At 43.2% G+C, this 19,507-nt stretch overlaps 1 protein-coding gene across 1 annotated transcript; it reads left to right on the top strand.

Annotated features, from left to right (window-relative positions):
• Positions 1 to 3,340: 3,340 nt before the first annotated feature.
• SLC2A3 (solute carrier family 2 member 3) lies at positions 3,341 to 15,995 on the top strand. The gene is made up of 10 exons (XM_052639844.1): positions 3,341 to 3,494; positions 5,432 to 5,524; positions 6,071 to 6,231; positions 6,776 to 7,016; positions 7,686 to 7,848; positions 8,115 to 8,302; positions 11,451 to 11,555; positions 11,908 to 12,009; positions 12,609 to 12,812; positions 13,535 to 15,995. The coding sequence occupies exons 1-10, from the start codon at positions 3,480 to 3,482 to the stop codon at positions 13,745 to 13,747; spliced, it is 1,485 nt and encodes a 494-aa protein (XP_052495804.1). The 5' UTR covers positions 3,341 to 3,479; the 3' UTR covers positions 13,748 to 15,995.
• Positions 15,996 to 19,507: the final 3,512 nt, after the last annotated feature.

The raw sequence follows: 19,507 nt of genomic DNA, 5'->3' as shown, positions 1-19,507 counted from the left end.
ATTAAATGACACAGGAGACCTACTGTAGGACAGTTTGCTGGCCTCCCTGGCTTACTTCCTAGAGGCTGGTTGTCTGAGCTGTGGCTCCTGACTGCATGGAGCTTGGAAGCTAGTGCTGCCTGCTTCCAAAGTGCCCCCAGGACCCCAGCCCCCACAACCAATCCCCCAACACTTTACTAGCAAACAGTCGTCTTGAGCAACTGTTATCTGTGGCCCAGGATGAGGATTGCTTAACTGAGAGGTCCCTGTCACCTTGGGGACAAGTCAGGTTCCTGATCAGGTTTCTGAGAAACCCACCTGCTCAAGGAACATTGTCTCAATATGCTCAGCCTACTCTTAAATTCTTGAGATCCCGTTGAATTTCAGTTTTTACCGTTTAAAAATACCATTAAAAAGAAAAAGAGTTTGCTCTATCCCTCTCAGCCACTTAGCCACTTTCTTAAAGGCAGTTTGAGTTTAGCCACCGCAAGCAGGTTTCAGATCTCCCTCCCTTTCACCCTCCCTCCTCTTCTGGCAAGAAGGAAAAACCTACAGGTTTCAGACATCTAAAACTTGACCCTGGGAATTGTTTCACTACTCTGATTTTATACAAATCATTTGAGACAGATATAATTCTAGGCCTTCACAATGATTTCATCTGTCCTTTCAATAAATACAGGGAAAATAATTCTCCTGGAATCACATTGGAGCCTGCTCTGAGTGGATGAAGGGGTCCGAAAGACCTATTTTTTCTTTCGCTGGTGCCATTTGCTCTTGCAAAACAGTAAAAAAAAAAAAACATCATTCTAAAGCAAATGAAAAGAAGAAATAAAGACAAAGTGATTTACAGCTAAGAATGACATGGTGAGGAAATTCCCTGGTGGTGCCGTGGTTAGGACTCTGCGCTTTCACTGCTGAAGGTAGGGGTTCAATCGCTGGACAAGGAACTAGGATCCCACAAGCTGTGCGGACAAAAAAAAGAATGATATTCTGACACAAATAATAAATAAAAATCAAAGATTAAAAAAGAATGAAGAAAAAGACACGCATCTCTGTGTGAACCTTCAGGGTCCAGCCTCCAGCCTCCTGGTGCCGATGAGCACGTACAAGACTGGCAGGACTGAGGAGGGACCGAGCATCTGAACTGCTCATTTTAGTACATTTAAAATTGAAGCAGCTGAAAATATTTTCCCATCAAACACAGCTTTGTTGTTTTGATTAGAATGACTTATTACTGTAGCTGTAGAAAACAGAGTCTATGATGGAGATGTGTAGTAAACGAAATGTATACACTGGATTTCAAAGACTTACTAGGGAAAAAAAAGTAAACTATCTTAATATATATTAATATATATACTTACATTATTTGTTCAAATAGTATTATTTTGGCTATCAGGTCAAATAAAATAATTATGAAAATCAATTCTTCATTCTAATGTTTTTCTTTTAAAAATTTTAATGTGGTCACTTAGAAAACTTATATAAATGGCTTAGATTGAATTTCTGCTGGTAGCGCTGCCATACAGGATATTCTTTGTCCTTAGGCTGCTAAACTCAGTTGCTGTGGTAACTAAAGGGGCCTCCTGGCTCAGGGTTTCCTGGAATACAGGGGGGTGACGCGGGGGAGGGGAGGCAGGACTCATGGGAAGGTTTTTTTGGAAGTCACGTTTCACTCATCGCCAGTTTTCTCCGCTAACAGCCAGACTGAATAATACCTTCATTTAGTGGTGATAATTTTGTAACGTATATAAATATCAAACCAGGTGTGACTGAATTCTCTTCTCTGTCCACCTGAAACTATCACAACATTGTTAATCGGCTATACTCCAATATAGAAGAAAAAGTTTAAAAAAATAAAAACAAAAAACTTTTACCCCCCCAAATAATAAAAAATACTGAATCAGTATGTTGTACACCTAAAACTAATATAATAATGTCAGTCAATTATACTTCAGTTGGTTTTTTTTTTAATCCTCATTTAAGGACAGACCACATGAGGTGGTTTGTTTCAGGCCCAGTAGTGCCAGTTTGGATTCCAGGTGCCCAACCAAAACCCCAAAGGAAGATACACTATCAGCAGTGACTCCTCCAGCCAAATTCTACCTCTTCACCTGTTTCTGCCACCCCGCCCCCTCTTCCCCTGCTGGGGTTGCTAGGCTACAGATTAATAGGCATTGGGAACTTGACTATTGATAATTTCCCACCATAAAGGCCTGATATAATTGCTCACCCAACTCTTTAACTACAACTAAACTGTCCCCCTTCCTTTACTCTCACATGGGAGTCACTTCACTGGCCTTTTATTTTCCTTCATCTTCCTCTGCTCTCATTTTCCTTCTATCTTTTTCCTCCTCATCTTGCTCACTTCTCTTGTATGGCTTGGAAATCAGATGTGTATCTCACAGCCTAGAAGGAATAGGATGTTGGCAGTTCTCTCCAGTTGTGTAAGAAGCAGTTGCCCTGGTCCCTCTTTAATGTTTTAAGTGGAAGGGGAGCACCGTCGATTCCTGAGGGCCTGGACTTTTTGATCTTCTCTACTGATGAATCCCCAACTTCTTTCTGATACAGTTTGTGCTCTGCAAATAAAATACCTATTTAATGGAACCTTACAGCTGTTCTCTCTCTAGATGCTGTCAACATGGGACTAGGGGCAAAACACTGCAGAGTGGGTGGGATTCAGCTGGGTGGGAAGCTGGTGAACAACATTTTCAGGAGTGTGGATTGTGTCCCAGGCCAGCTGATTCTCTGCTTCCTGGAACCCAGGAAGAGTTGGTTTGGCTCCTGGATATTCAGGTTTTCTCCCAGGAGAGACTATGCTAAGTCAGAGGACAAGTGGAGCCAAAAGCTCTTCCAATTCTTCCTTCTTTGGCTTTCCTTCTCCAGACTGTCCTTCCCTCCCCTCCAAGATTGTAGACACAGCCTGCAATCAAAGAGCAGCTGATAAAGTCATAGGATTATGAATGTTTTCTGTTCACATCCAGCGACCTTTGCCGAATATGGATAGCCTTTATTCTCACCTTTTTACGGATTGATTCAATTCTGAGCACTTGCGAGAGCAAAAAATAAAGTGTATCTGCCCTCCCTCCAAGCTTTTTCTGGTAGCATTTTGTCTGTGAAACGTGCTCTTAAAACGGGGAAGGAGGAGAAGCTTTAAAAAAAAAAAATTGAGTAGGGTGGGGGCAGGATGTGGTTTTCAAAAGCAGGCTTGAGGGGTGGGTTGGGGGGTGTTGCCTAGGGAGGGGGCAGTGTTTGAGGTCTACACTTACGAGAAGCTCCAAAGATTGGAGGCGGGTAGGGTGGGGCTGGGGGCTTGTCTCCCGGGCTCCGCCCTCTCCGAAGCTTATATAGGCGCATGAGATACAGGCTCCGCTACTGAGGACCTGGAGGAAAACTTGCCGCCGATAGAGGACATTTTGGAGGTTTTGCTGCCTGGAAGAGGGGTCTCTGGATTCCCACTCCTAGATCTTTATCGAAGATTTGCAAAGAATTAAATTAGGGCCATGGGGACCACGAAGGTAAGAGCGTACCGGTTATTTTTGCCGGCTTGGGTTGCACTCGGAAAGGCAAGCTATACCGGCGTTGGCTGAGCTCTGTTACGCGGAGTCACCTAGCAATCTGGAAGCCTTTCCCATTGCTCTCCCAGCCTGCAGTGCCGCACTTCCACAGTTCTTTTCGGATGTCATGTCCTATAAAGGATTTATCCCAGTTCCATTCACCTTCTTGGTGTGGGAAAAGTCACCTGGAGAAGTTGTTTGTATTACACACATGGGTGTGTGTGTTTGTGTTTTCTTTAATACAATTACATGCTTTTGAGGATGTGAAGTTGAGCGTTCAGGGGATCGGGGGAGTATGGTGGTGTTGATGCTTTAGACCTTGAAAAGACCTGAGGTTTGTTTTGGGGGTGCCGGGTCGGTGTCCAGCCATCATCTGTTCTATGACTTGTGGGATTCCCTGAATTACCTAAGGAGAGAGAATTCCATGATTGTAACCGCACAGTATATTAATATATTATTGAGTGTTGTGGATGCGGTATTTGCTGGGAGAAGGGCATTTTCACTAAGGTAATTTATCTGAAAATAAAAGATGGGAGAAGGGATGAAAAAGTAGGAAGGCCCTCAGGAGTTAAATGATGAGAGAAAATACTAAAAGGAGTGAATGAAGTAGAAAGCGCTGCTCCCGCTGGCCTCGGGGGTACTTAGATGCCGGTGGAGGCAAGGTCAATTTGGGGAACTGTTAACTCGAGGCCTGCCACTGCCTGACTTGATAGGGAAGGAGTTTAAGATGAGAAAGGGTTGGCGGGGGCGGGGAGCTCTCAGGCATAAAAATTGAGCTCTCTTGGGGTGGAAATTAAGATCACACCTACTAGAATTATCCCCGACAAGGTGAGTGATGACTCGGTTGATTTCAGCACAGCCCCCTCACAAAAGTCTCCATTTTGGATTGGGAGTCAGCTTGTTCTCGCCCCCTGGTGGGTGGGTGGGGGATAGCAGTACCTCTTTGAACGGGAAGAATTTCAGATGGGACCAAGGAAGGGTACGGTGGTACGGCGGGCGGATCCTGCAGATTCTGTGACCCAGAGTTGCGAGCAGCCTGGTGATGACGACACATCAGTACCACTCGTGCTTTTGTGGAATCTGGGGTACGGGTGAGCCTACACTGGCTCGAGCTGGTCGCAGAATAATCTGTTCTCGACAATCCTAAGGCTTTGCTGTCTGCCCTCAGTTTTTTCTATCCCTGAGCACAATTCTGTGCTTGCCTGGGGATTTATTTACCTGGGGCTGCTGTTTGAATACTTACAAATGGACTAACCCAGTTCTCCTAACTTGTCCCTTCCAAAATTTTCTTTCCAGAATTTCCCCAGGTTTACTCTTCATGATCATCTATATCACCAGATAAGCTCTTCAGTTCTTTTGTGTTCCTTATTCACTACCTAAACGGTTAAGTTGTTGTTTTCATACTACCAACCAGCTGAGTTCTAGTACATAAATCTCTTGTTTTTTAATTTCCTTTTTTTAAATTTTATCTTCATGGTATTTCTCTCTTTTTTAAATTATGAAAGTATAATAACACATTTACAGGAGACTTGGAAAATACAGAACAAAGTTACATATAGTTCCATTATATATTAAAATTTTTTAAAGTAGATATATCAAGATTTTTAGTTGGAATTTTCAATATCAAACTCAAAAATTAATAGAATGAATATACAGAAAATTAAAAGAATGTGGTAGACCTGAAAAGCACTATGAACCAGTTCAACCTAATGAAGATTTATACAATCAGATAACAGCAGAATACAAATTCAAGTTCCCAGAGACTGTAAACTGGGGAGGCACTGGAACGTATCCGGGGCATAAAACAAGGTGCAAAAATCTCATGGTGCGTTCTCCTTAATAAGAGCCAGTCATGGATCAAGAATTTTAAGGAATGTTCTTCTCTACCCTCCCCCCAGGTCACCACACCTCTGATCTTCGCCATCTCGGTTGCTACCATAGGCTCTTTCCAGTTTGGCTACAACACTGGAGTCATCAATGCTCCTGAGGCGGTGAGTGCCAGGCAACAAGAGTTTTGAGTTTGGAATGGGGAAAGTATTCTTTTAGGTAGGGTTTCCAGAATTATCATGCTTAGACAGACTTGGTAGCTCACTTAGCTAAGACTGAGATTGGGCATGATATTGGTGGGGATCTAATTGAATCATTGATCAAAGCAAGAGGCTCAGGGCAGGGGCTCCCTGCACCCTGGACTGGGCCCGTTCATCCTCTCACCCTCTGGTGACACACTTCCCTTATTGTCCCCTAGAGGTTAGTTACAAAGTCAGGGTGCAGGGGTGCGGTGTGAAATCACCCCTGAACAGAAGTACATCAGTACTACTACCTGCTGGCATTTTCAGGACAACTAAGTTATTCAGATTTAGGAACATGAACTCCAGTGTTACCTGTCTTTTCCTTTGCCATCTATTTATTCCCTCGACTCTCTACCTAGAAAGTAACTGGAACACAGTTCTCTTAGGAAGGGGAAGATCCTGAGTGTTTGTATCTTTTCTCATCCAACCGTAATGGTCTTTTCTCCCACCACCCATTTTAATTGGCAGATCATAAAAGACTTTCTCAATTACACTTTGGAAGAACGATCAGAAACCCCCCCGTCCAGCGTGCTCCTCACGTCCCTGTGGTCCTTGTCTGTGGCCATCTTCTCCGTGGGTGGCATGATTGGTTCCTTCTCCGTCGGACTCTTTGTCAACCGATTTGGCAGGTATTGACCAGAAACTGCAAGGAAGGGGGCTATACCTTTTGCATTGAAGACAAGCATTGAAGCTTAGAGCAGGGAGGTGATGGTGCATTTGAATAGAAAGCCTGTGACATTGCCATCAAGGGAAAACCAATCCCGCAGACTCATCTCCATCCTCCTCCCCCACCCCCCAGCCACATTAAGGCGTAATGATGAATCTGGGGTGGAGTGGGACAATTGTAATTTCTAGCAAATTTCTAGCTGATGGATGCTGTAGTTTGTGGATAACTTTGAGAACAAATGGCCTTGAAGTGCTTCCTAAAATCCTACCTGATAGCTAAGACGTAGAGGAGAAAATCTGTGACAAGTTCTTTAGGTGAGTCTTATGTAGGCCGAGGCGTAGGAACCATTAGTCCTGATTATCCCAATCAGATATGTTCTGATACTAGAAAGTGGAAAAGTTTGACCAAAAGATGTATGAGCCTGGAGAATGGTAGAGTAGCCCGGAAAGAAGGGGAGAGGTGGACTCTGTTTTGCAAATTTCCCTTATCTTTGTTTAATCTTCCAGGCGCAACTCAATGCTTATTGTCAACCTGTTGGCCATAGCTGGCGGCTGCCTTATGGGATTCTGCAAAATAGCAGAGTCAGTTGAAATGCTGATTTTGGGCCGACTGATTATCGGCCTCTTCTGCGGACTCTGCACAGGATTCGTGCCCATGTACATTGGAGAGATCTCCCCTACTGCCCTGCGGGGCGCCTTTGGTACTCTCAACCAGCTGGGCATCGTTATCGGAATTCTGGTGGCCCAGGTACTCTAGAACTTATTGAGTGTTCATTCATGGCTCGTTAAATGAATTTACACAGATAAAGTCACCAAAAATAATGTGTGGCACAGGGAACTATATTCAATATTCTATGGTAAACACAATGGAAAAGAATATTAAAAAAAGGTTTTGTGTGTGTGTATATATATATATATATATATTATATATATAACTGAATCACTTTGCTGTACATTGGTACTTAAATCAACCATGCTTCAATTTTTACAAACAAAAAATGTCTGGCACTTATTCAACTACATATGTTTCAGATATTAATATTATTAGCGCTCATAGATGGCTAAGGAAACAAGTAGGGTAGAAAAAGAAAAAGCTATCTTTCCCTGTGATAGAAGGCCAGATGATTTTCTGAACTTTTTTTTTTTAATCAATTTGTGGCTTTCCCAGTGGCTCAGTGGATAAAGAATCTACCTGCAGTGCAGGAGACACAGGAGACTCTGGTTTGATCCCTGGATTGGGACGTTTCGCTGGAGGAGGAAATGACAACCCACTCCAGTATTCTTGCCTGGAGAATCCCATGGACAGAGGAGCCTGGGGGGCTACAGTCCAAAGTGTCGCAACGAGTCAGACATGACTGAGCAACTAAGCATGTGGCCTCTAAAGTATGGAATTTATAGTACTGTCTTTGGTTTCTAGATCTTTGGTCTAAAAGTCATCCTGGGGACTGAAGATCTGTGGCCTCTGCTGCTGGGCTTCACCATCTTACCAGCCATCATCCAGTGCGCTGCCCTTCCATTTTGCCCTGAAAGTCCTAGATTCTTGCTCATTAACAGAAAGGAGGAGGAGAAGGCAAAGGAGAGTGAGTATCCTTCATGCTTTGTAGGAACCTCGAGACTGTGGTTTGTTTTAAGATGAGGGTTTTGGATCTGGTTCTTGTCAGCTCCTTTCCCTGCCCTTCAGAACCTGAGCGGAGAATTGTCTGATTTCTCTGAAGTCACATGGGGTGAGGGGTGAGAAGGCAAGTTCAGGCCAGACACAGGGCTCCTCAGAGTGGCATTTTCCCAGCTGTCTCATGGGGGCAAGGCATTAGCCAGCACCTTATCTGTGACCTCTCCTCTTCCGCAGTCCTTCAGAGACTCTGGGGCACCGAGGACGTGGCTCAGGATATCCAGGAGATGAAGGACGAGAGTATGCGGATGTCGCAGGAGAAGCAAGTCACAGTGCTAGAGCTCTTCCGTGCCCCCAACTACCGGCAGCCCATCATCATCTCCATCATGCTCCAGCTCTCCCAGCAGCTCTCTGGGATCAACGCGGTGAGTGTCCATTCGGGGTAGATGTGTCCAGCCCATTTCACTGGAATCACCTGACCAGCTTCCCTGGTGACTCCGTGGTAAAGAATCACCTGCCAATTCAGGAAAATGAGGGTTGGATCCCTAGGTCGGGAAGATCCCCTGGAGGAGGAAGTGGCAACCCACTCCGCTATTCTTGCCTGGAAAATCCCATGGACAGAGGAGGGCTACCATCCATGGCGTCACAAAGATCCAGACAGGACTCAGTGACTAAGCAACGCCACACCTGACCGGAGGGGGCCGCACTGGCTGCTGCTCACCTTCTGATATACCCAGGGTCTCCCACCGTGTTTGCCTGGCAGTGGTTTCTCAGAAAAGGCACATTATCCAGGTTGAGACTTGCCTTTGGATTTATCTTCTAAAGTTATATCTATAATACACGTTCGTGTGGCAAGATGAGAGAGTGAAAAATTTCTCACCCTTAGTCTTAGAACTTCTATGAACATTTGTCCTCTTCCAGATTTTTTTTAACATTATGGAGTATCATAATTTATCTAATTTTTATTCATCCTCTGTTTTGGACTGCTTATTTTCTTTTTGACTGTGCCTCTCAGCTTGCAGGATCTTACTTCTCCAGCTGGGGATCAAACCTGTGGCCCCTGCATTGGAAGTGAGGAGTTATTAGGCCACCACAGTGAAACTGCTAAGTCCTAGTCACTGGATCACCAGGGAATTCCCACCCATTCATTTTTAAGATATCCAGTTCTCTTTAACTCTGATCTGTCTTGGCTGATGTCATCAATGATAACATAGGCCATGTAATCCAAGCAGATCTGAGAATTGACATACCTTGGGGTTTTTTTCCCAGGACTTTACAAACTGAAATCAGTGTAAAGCCCTACGGAGCAATTAGGAGGTGTGAGGGTACCCAGACAGAGCTGGCCTTACCATTGTGTATATTTTTTACAACTTAGAATAGTGACTGTGATTGTTTAAAGTGAGGGGCCAAATGGAAGCTAGTATTGGGCAGGTAGCCGTGGTATTTGTGCAAAAGTCTGCTTCCTTCTTTTGAGTCCTGGGTGTGAGCAGAGAAGGTATTCCTACACCTCTGTCCTTTTGCAGATAAAATATTTGGATATATTTGGATATGGGTCACATTCCAGACCTCTCTCTAAGTACCAACTCATGAGCTGAGGATTTGCCATCTTAATATGATCAGTGTGATCAAACCATTTTATGGCAAAGCAGTTTTGCAAAAAATACATGATAACTTAAAACAGTAAGTTGGTCCTTAGCCTCTCTCCCTAATGTACCACAAGAAAACTTGTTTGTGCTTCCCCTGAGGGATTAGAGGCAGTTATATTAGAACCTGGGAGGGAAGATAGTCTGAAAAGTCCTCTTGGGTGGTTCCGATGGATCTCAGTCTCAAATTTCCTCATTTGAAAAACCACTGTAATAAAATGTACACTCAGGACTTTCCAGAACAGTGAAACTGGGACTAGAGGGAGGTGTCCAGGTATAAAATGGGTCCTGAGAAGGCCACCGTCTTCAATTCTACACCCCAGGCACCTGCTTGCCTCCCTCAAGTCTGATCCCTGCAGAACAGGATCAGAGAAAGACCACCCTGGCAAAGTTAAATGATGGATGAGTGCTCTGCAGGCAGGACCCTTCCCCCTTCCCACCTCCACTTCAGTAAATGGTAGGTGAAAGTCACTTTTCCAACCTACCTTTGAACAGACTATGTTTTCTAATCTCCCTTAAAGGTAAGAGCCTGGACAGTGTTTACCCAGCAAAGTAAAACTGGCTTTCGGTAGGATGATGTAGGGGTGAGCTTAACCTGGCTCCAAGGTTCCAGGCAGCATGACTTTATTATAAGAAGTTTGCTTGAGGTGTGTATGTCTGAGTTAGGTTTTTGATGTGTGTGCTTTTATATAAGAAGGAGAATTGGCATAATTATTCATCTCTAGTTTTAACTGTTCAAATGTCTTTCCTTACAAGCTTTATGTTATTAAATATTCTTGGAATTTTTTTAAAAAGCAAAATTTAATTAGATCACCCTTGCTTCTCTCCCAGAGCAGCAGTTTTTAATGAGGATGACACTACTTATCTCAGTTTCCAAGAGCACAGCCTGAATTTTATTTTGGAAAATATACATGGTTTCTATCTTAGGCTGTAGGGCTTTGAAGACTTGTTTCTGCACAGTCACTCCCAATGTGGAAGTGTATGTTGATCAAAACTCTGATGAAGAACTCTTCCCTGACAGTCCAGTGGTTAAGACTCAGCACTTCCTATGCAGGGGGCACGAGTTCAGTCCCTGGTTAGGAACTAAGATCTCACATGCCACATGGTACAGCCAAAAACTAAAGATAAATAACAGTAAGAACAAAAGAAAAAAACAGAATGTACCACACTAACTTTTTTTTTAAGTCTGCTGAATAGGGGCTACCATGGAGGCAGATATTCTGGGTGAAATCATAAACTCCTAAACCAAGCCTAAGAGCCTGAGCAACCTAGATCCTGTTGCCTTGTTATCTTCAGGTCTGAGTCCAGTGTTTCCACATCTCTTAAGTTATGGTAGTTGTGGCAGCCCTACATTAGCACAGTGTTGACCAAATAATAAGAATAGTATAAATTGTAGCTTATTTAATAGTGTGCATTCAATTAAAATAATCACTGGTGTTATTTACTAAAACACTTGTAAAGATCCAGTGCCTGGAATTCCAGCCCACGTTCTAAAAACAAGCAGGCTGAGGTTTCTCTTCTGTTTCTTCACTATCAAGTTGATCCATCAATGCCTGTCATTGTTGGTGGGGGTGGGAGTTGGGGTAAGAGTCTATCAGGAAAGCAGAATTGAAAAACTTAACAGGACTTAAGCCACTCTCTCTAAGTTACTAAAAGCAGACCTCAGGAAGAGACTAAATGGAGCAATAAGAATGAGCATAGTTCAGAGGGAAAAAATGGAACTAAGTAGCTAGAGTTGAAGACGACTAAGAAGAAAATAAGTTACAAAAGATCATTTGTTTGCAGAAAAGATACTGTGATTGAACAACAGCAACAAAAAATTGCTGGAAAGTACTGCTGAACTTCGGCGACTTTTGAGTTGATTTTTTGAGGGTTCAGTGTAACTGCTACGCACAACTGTATTTCACAGCAGCACCTTTTGTTCCGTTAGGTGTTCTACTACTCGACAGGAATCTTCAAAGATGCGGGTGTCCAGGAGCCGGTCTACGCCACTATCGGCGCAGGTGTGGTCAACACCATCTTCACCGTGGTGTCTGTAAGTCAGATGTTTTGATCATTTTCAAGCAGGGTGGAGAATTCTTGGTACATATATTCAAGTATAGGTGGCATGTCCTTCCATCCCCTGCTGCCTTTTAGTTAAACCTTTTTTGTTCTGATTCCCTGTGGGGGAAAAGAGGTATTGAATGATGGGTGAATGAAAAGATGGGCAAAGGGAAGCACAGAGGGGACCATGGAGAATGCTCTCAACTCAGAGCTAGAAGAGAGGCAGTGTGACTATCGCAGGTGCCCTGCTGCTGATCAGGCAGCTTCCAGCAGCTCATACAGTGTCTTCATGAAAAAGAAAGTGACACTGTTTCACGGGTACTTTTTCTAAATCATTTTTTTAGGTGTTCTTGGTGGAAAGGGCTGGGAGGAGGACTCTACACCTGATTGGCCTTGGAGGGATGGCTTTTTGTTCCATCCTCATGACGATTTCTTTGTTACTAAAGGTGAGTACTCTTTGTAAAGGAAAGAGAGAAGTGGGCAAAGGTGAGGGGGTGGGTCGTCGAGGTTTGGCGATTACACAAGTGAACTTTGAGAGAAGCAATAGGTGCAGAGGTTTAAGAAAAGTGGATTTTCAGAGATAGATAATTAAATGGCTGTCATCCCTATAGCTATATGACATATAGCTTGTAAAATACATGGTCTCATTTCATTCTCAAAGAGATGTTAAGGTCATTAACCTGGTTTTACAGCTGATGAAATGGTCTCAGAATGTGCAGAATGACACGTGTGATCATACTGCTAAGATTCCAAGACCTAAGGCTGCTAGGACTTCCTTGACAGTCCAGTGGTTAAGAATCCGCCTTCCAGCACAGGGAGTGAGGGTTCAATCCCTGGTCAGGAAACTAAGATCCCACATTCTGCATGGAGCAGCCAAAACAAAAACAAGGACAACAAAGCCCAAGGTTTCTAGGTCCAGTAACTCCTTTACATCATGGGATAGAAGGAACTTTTCATTATTCCATCAGTCCTCATCTGTGGGAAGCTGACGCCTACCTGGGCATGCTGTCTTTAATACTAACTTTCCTCTGTTCCTTTCTCATAGGATAATTACAGCTGGATGAGCTTTATCTGTATTGGGGCCATCCTGGTCTTTGTGGCCTTCTTTGAAATTGGCCCAGGCCCCATTCCCTGGTTTATTGTGGCTGAACTCTTTGGCCAGGGACCCCGCCCAGCTGCCATGGCAGTGGCCGGTTGTTCCAACTGGACCTCCAACTTTTTGGTTGGACTGCTCTTCCCCTCGGCCACGGTAAGTAACTTAAAACTCATCCAACCCTTGTTGAAACCAATTAATACATAGTTCTGCTTAGGAACAGAATAGCAATGTTAGGCCTTAGGATTCCAAATCAATATTTAAAATCCATCATTTGATGCAGCGTTAATGACCTGATCCAAAAGGCTCACCGAGGATAGGATGTTAATGATGAGGTAGGTCCTACTGTAAAATGGCCTAGAGTTGATTTGTTAAATAAAGGAACTAGCAGTGGACATCTAGGATGCATTTCCAATTTTTGTGAGTCTTTCAGAAACCCAGATTTTAAAAAAGTAATCAAAAGGACTTTTCTGCTGATCCTTTGGTTAAGAATTCGCCTGCCAAAGCAGAAGACAAGGGTTCGATCCCTGGTTTGGGAAGACTTCACCTGCCACATGCTTCACAATAAGAGAAGCCCACACACGGAAACTGAAGAGTAGCCCTCGCTCACGGCAACTAGAGAAAGCCAAAAAACAGTGATGTTAATCAAAAGTCCTAAAAACTCAATGGGTATTTGGAAATGGCTAACTTTAATGACTAGGAAAAGGAATGACACAAAATTGCAGAGAAATCTAGGAAGTTACCAATGAAATCATGAGCAAGTCTCTGAAGAGACTGCACTGTTTTGATGAAGTCTAGGGGGGTTATGCCTTCAAGGCTATTGGAAATATGATTGTGAGGGAACTGACTGACTCTTCTGTTCTGTATCTCTTCACCAGTTCTACTTAGGTGCCTACGTTTTCATCGTCTTCACTGTCTTCCTCGTTATCTTCTGGGTCTTCACCTTCTTCAAAGTTCCTGAGACCCGTGGCAGGACTTTTGAGGAAATTACACGAGCCTTTGAAGGGCAGGTGCAGACAGGAACCCGCGGTGAGAAAGGCCCCATCATGGAGATGAACAGCATCCAGCCCACGAAGGACACCAATGCCTAAGACGTGCCTCCTACCCACCTCCCTCCCGTCACGAAAAGCAACCTCCCCCTGAACAAGCGGGGAGACCTCATCAGGTTGTAACCCAGGACTGTTTTCTGAATGCTGCTACTCCATTCCTTTCTCATCCACATACTCGATGGGCGCTCAGAGGATCCCAAAGCTGGGGTTAGTCGTTGTGTTCAATGGCTTTTAAAATTTTCATTTCTTGGACATTCTCTTCAGTCCAGGAGAGACCAAGTAAACCTACCTTCATTTCAGGAGGGATTGGCCACTTGGTATGTGACAACTTGGCCAGCTCTCGCTCCCTTAGGTTCTAAAATTGCCTCAAGGCATTTTTGGGAATGGGCTAGAAGGTGCCATTCCTCCAACCTCAGACTCACCAGGAAGCAGGTACACTTAAGAGTGGAGGGCAGAGAGGGATTCCATAAGAGCTCCTTCTTCACTTCCGTACAGCTCTGCTGAGCAAATTAACTTGAGTTTTATTTATTTTATCTTCTGGTTTTATTGCATAAATATTTATTTTTTTAAATATAAAGTAATTTTACCAAATAATGAAAGCATAAGGAAATTGAAGTTAGAGGGAGGTGCTTCAAGAGAGGTTATAGGGTGGAAGATTTGATACCGAAGAGGTTAAGGTGCAATAAGGGAAGGATTTAGGGAGAAAGGTCATGCATGATTGAAGGATGCATGATGTGGTGTGTGAGGTTTGCACGTTGCCTCTTAAAACAATTCCTATCCTTCAGATAAAAACTCTCAACTTTCTCAGAAAAGTCATGTGCCTGTATAAAGAAGCTATTGGTTTCCTTTGGAACTTTTTTCTTCGTTTAAGATTATATGTAGTATTACTTGAAATCTAGGATTATTGCTAAGGTGGGCATTTTAGTTAATAGGGGTTTATGGGTTCTAATTTTGGATGGAGTCCAGAGAAGGGACGGTTATTTCTACAAATCCTCTCTCCCCTCACTGGACCAAGCAACTTCTTTCTCTGTAGTAAACTCACTTTTATAAAAAAAAATTCCTATCACCCATCTGGTGGGAGAGCCTCCCAAGTGAGCAACCAAAAATCTTGGTTCTTGGTAGAGGTTCATTTTTTCTTCAGTTTGTTGTTTAGAGGATTTTAGATGTTGACTTTTATTTTGCTTTAAGCCATAGCTTTAAAAGAAGTTAGAGATGTTTATAGCTAACTTGGAATTTGTAACCTCAGCGCTGGAAGACAATTTTTTTTTTCCTGAACGATTATTATCCAGTTGACGTGTGTTGATACATGAGAGTCATCTCATGCTTGTTTATGTCTGTTTACCATGTCAAGTTACCCTTGTTACCACGTTACCATAGTGTTATGTCAGGTGTCCCCTGAGGGACTTGAACTTTCCTGTAGACCACACGTGACAGTCTGTGTGGATGTGCGGTAAGGCCCACACATGAGCGTGAATGTGTGTGCATCGTCACGAAGCAGTTGCTGGTTATCTTGTTAGGTTCCTAAGGCCCCTATTGGGTATAAAGTGTTCAGACTTGTGTATATGTAAACAATACTGCCTCTGCTGGGTGGAATCTGCATCAGTGGTTTTCTTTGAAGTTCCATCTCATCTGGCTGCCTTTCCTTGTTGGAGAGGACAGAGAGAACTCCCTAAATGTTGAGACTGAGAGTGGAGGACTCACTCTCCACTCAGACAGCAGGAGAAGACAGGAAAGAGTGTGAGACCAGGACATGGTGCCTCCTGGGTGCGCTGGAAGGGCGTCATGGGGGAGAGGAAGGCATTCTTAAGGGGACAATAGATCTGGGGTGGCCAGAGGGTTTGCTGAGATGGAGGGATTGCATTTGCCGCAGCCCACGGCCACCTCCAGGATCATCCAGTATTTTTAGAAGTGGAGACTGGGCTCTTCATCCCTCCTTCATATGTTACTTGATCTCCCTCTCCCTCTTTGGTGCTTACATATTTCAAGCCCTTCAGTCAAACCCTTGCCGATGACAGTATTTTGGTTCTAAGTTCTCACCATTCCTTCTGGTTGCTGAGGCTTTGGGTACAAAACTCGCAGAGCCTTGGGACAGGGCTTTGCCATGACGGGAGACTGTCCTCCAACTGCACCTCTGCTCCAGCTCAGACCAGTGGGTTGGCAGTGGTGCAGCATGGAATTTTTCCCAGTTCTCAGTGACCAGGTTGTGAATAATTTCCAAATGGATTTTTTCTATTATTGTTACTACGGTTCTTTGTTTTGAAATAAAATTCTGAATGTACATAATATAACATCACAGGCTTGGTTTTTTGTGTGTGGGGGGGTGGGGGGGGGGATCTTCCTGTGTAACAAGTCAGCTTTAAACACCGTGTGGCTGCTCAGTACTTGTTATAACCTAAATAAGTTTCTTATACAAGAGTTTTGTACAAATGAAAATAGCCATATTCATTTATTATGCGCAGATGAAATGGAAAAGCCTTAGTGCATTGCCTTGCATACGTAATAAATTATGTTGCTTGCTTTCACCAGTGAGAATTCTTCTGATTTTTCTCTTATGCTCTTTTCTATTTCCTTTCTCCTCCAGTCTTTGATCTCTGAAATTCATCCTACATTAAAGTCAGGGTATTCATATATATACATATATGTGTGTATTATGTTTTCCCAATGGCTCAGCAGTAAAGAACCCACCTGCAGTGCAGGAGATGTGAGAGTTTCAGTTCCTGGGAGGGGAAGATACTCCCTGGAGTAGGAAACAGCAACCCCTATTTTGCCTGGAGAATCCCATGGACAGAGGATCCTGGTAGGCTACAGTCCATGGAATTGCAGAGTTGGACACAATTGAGCAAGCACATTGTATATATATCACATATATACATTTATATCACATCTATATATATGTATATACATCAAACACATACATGTTTATGTCACTGTACAATAGCTTCCAATCAATTACTACTCTGGCTTAACACAACCCCTCCAGGGGCAGGGTCCCTGCTAACTCTGTTTGATTCACTGTTTTTTTGTTTTTTTTTTTTAAATTTTTTATTTTACATTCAGCTACAGCTGATTTTGTGAAGATAAGTGAAGGACAGGAAAGCATGGCATGCTACAGTCCAGGGGATCACAAAGAGTTGGACATGAGAGGGACTAAACAAAAATAGCTAATTTACATGTTTTTAATTTCAGGTGTACAGCAAAGTGATTCAGTTACATATATATCCATTCTTTTTCATTCTTTTCCCATATAGGTTACTACTGAATATTGAGTAGAGTTGCCTGTGTTATACAGTAGATCCTTAGTATTTTATATATGGTAGTGCATGTATGTTAACCCCAAACTAATTTATCCCACCCTCCCCATGTTGTTTACCCTTTGGTTAACCATAGATTTGTTTTTGAAGTCTGTGAGTCTGTTTCTGTTCTGTAAATAAGCTCATTTGTATCTTTTTTTTTTTTTTTTGAGGTCACATATATAATAAGTGCCATATTTGTCTTCCTCTGTCTGACTTCACTCAGTATGATCATCTTTAGGTTCATCCTGATTCAACCAACACTTAATTTACGTAAGAAAACACCTCATACCCATGATGGGCACTCAACATTTTGATGCTTTCCTTCATGTAGTTATGAAACTCCCTTGCCCAGTTTCCATTCATTTACTACAGATATCTGAAAGGCTACTCTCTTATTTCTACGAGGCCCAAGCAGGAGCTCCATAAAGACTTCCTCGCTCCCGACATAACCTTGCACTGTGGTTCTCTGTGTGTTAGGGGTGGAATGAAAGGATGGAATACCTGGCCATCAGCGGAATATTCTCCAAAATTGGTTGCTTTAGCTCCTTTTTTCCACCTTTGCTTCCTTATAATTCATTCTCCACATGACTAGAGTGTTCTTTTAAAATCAGATCATGTTGGGACTTCACTGGTGGTCCAGTGGTTAGGCATTCACACTTCCACTGGAGGTGTGGGCACAGGTTCAATCCCCTTGGGGAATGAAGATCCCATATGCTGCGTGGTATGGCCAAAAGATAATTTAAAAAATCAGAAGATGTCAATTCCTTGTGCAAAGCCACTTAAAGCAGTCATGCTTAAAATAGTATCCAGGCTCTTCAGGGGACAGTATCTAGAGGATTTCAGAATGGACCAGGGTTCGACCTACATAGTTGGCTGTATACAACACAACCTCTAACAAAACTAGGCTGTCTGGGACTCCTGGTGATAGAATTACAAGAAGGTTGGGGAAGCATCAAAGCCTACAGGTGGTAGGGGGCTCATGCTGTGAAATCTGAAAATCTAATGAGGTGGTCTGAAATGAAAAATCATGTCAGCAGGACCTATGGTGGGTCCATGGGAGCCAAATGTGTCCTTGACAGGATCAAGCAGGATTTCCTTGAGCAGAAAATCATGAAAGTGTTGAAGGCAAAAGCAAAAGGACAACACTTAAGTCAGAAAGCCAAATTTAAAAAGATTTCTAGGCACTTTCCTGGTGGCCCGGTGGTTAAGACTTGGAGCTTCCAATGTTCTTGGATTTAATCCCTGGTCGAGGAACTAAGATCCTCACATACCATACACCCAAAAAATAAAAACGGAGGTTTTTGGCTTTTTTTGTGGTGGTGGCGATGTGGAATTCCCTGGTGTCTAGTGGTTAGGATTCCTTCGATGCTTTCACTGCAGAGGTCTGGGTTAGATCCCTGGTTGGGGAACAGATCCCACAAGCTAAGGGGTGCAGCCAAAATAAATAAGTGAAATGGAAACGTTTGAGCAGTAAAAAAAAAGAAGAGAAAAATAGTATCCAGACTCCTTTGCTATGGCCTATGAACTGGGTGACCATACATCCCAGTTTATTCCTATTACCCTGGTGCAACTTTTCTCTTTTCATTCATTCTTCTAACTGTCCTGACACTTTAAGTTCTGCTTCCCTTACCTAAAAAGTTTACTTCTTCAGCTTCATTTCTTGTACTCTCTTTGGTCACTGAAGTCTAGCCTCACTGGTTTTCTAGCTCTCCTATACATCAAGTTCATGATCACTTAGGTTCTTGTCACTTCTCTTGTAAGAGCTTGAAATATCCTGCCTCAGAATTTTGCAATGCTGAGGCTATTTGTGCATGAGGATTTAGTGATGCTCTGCAGAGAATAAGCTCCAAAAAACAAGTACCTTGTCTTGTTACGCCTAGCACACTGCCTGACATAGAATTTTTTATTAAGTGTATGAATCTGACTTCTATCAAGATCAAAACTTTTACAACTAAAAACATAAAGAAGGGCTTCCTGGCAGCTCAGTGGTAAATAATCCAATTGCCAATACAGGAGATGAGGGTTCAAGCCCTGATCCGGGAAGATCCCACATGCCTTGGAGCAACAAAGCCCATGTGCCACAACTACCGAGCCTGTGCTCTGCAACAAGGGAAGCCACCTCAATGGGAAGCCTGTGCACTGCAACTAGAGAATAGCCCCCACTCGCTGCAACTAGACAAAAGCCTGTGCAGCAATGAAGACCCAACAGAGCCATAAATAAATTGGTTAATTTAAAAACATTAAGAAGACTGAAACCACACATTGACCTTAACAGGGAAAGTTGAATTAAAAAAAAAAAAAAGTTATGACAACAAATGAAAAAAGGATGTTAAGAGAACTCAGTATGGTATCCCAGGGCTGAAGGAGTGTATCCAAGGAAGTTCAAATTTGGGAGTCCACCTCCCAAAGCTGAGGTTCAGAGCTCACTGGAAAAGGCGCAGTCACAATCTACCTGCTGGCAGAGGATTGCGCAGGCCAGCGCTGGTGTGCATTCCCCAGGCAAGTAGGA

Source organism: Budorcas taxicolor, chromosome 5 (genome assembly GCF_023091745.1).
Source record: "Budorcas taxicolor isolate Tak-1 chromosome 5, Takin1.1, whole genome shotgun sequence".
NCBI classification, from domain to species: domain Eukaryota; kingdom Metazoa; phylum Chordata; class Mammalia; order Artiodactyla; family Bovidae; genus Budorcas; species Budorcas taxicolor.
This window is presented reverse-complemented; position numbering and strand designations above follow the sequence as displayed.

Bases quoted from the DNA above. Each gene is read 5' to 3' on its own strand.
- SLC2A3 (XM_052639844.1), top strand. The intron at 8,303-11,450 runs GTGAGTGTCCAT...TTGTTCCGTTAG, and splicing joins AGCTCTCTGGGATCAACGCG to GTGTTCTACTACTCGACAGG. The intron at 12,010-12,608 runs GTGAGTACTCTT...CCTTTCTCATAG, and splicing joins CGATTTCTTTGTTACTAAAG to GATAATTACAGCTGGATGAG.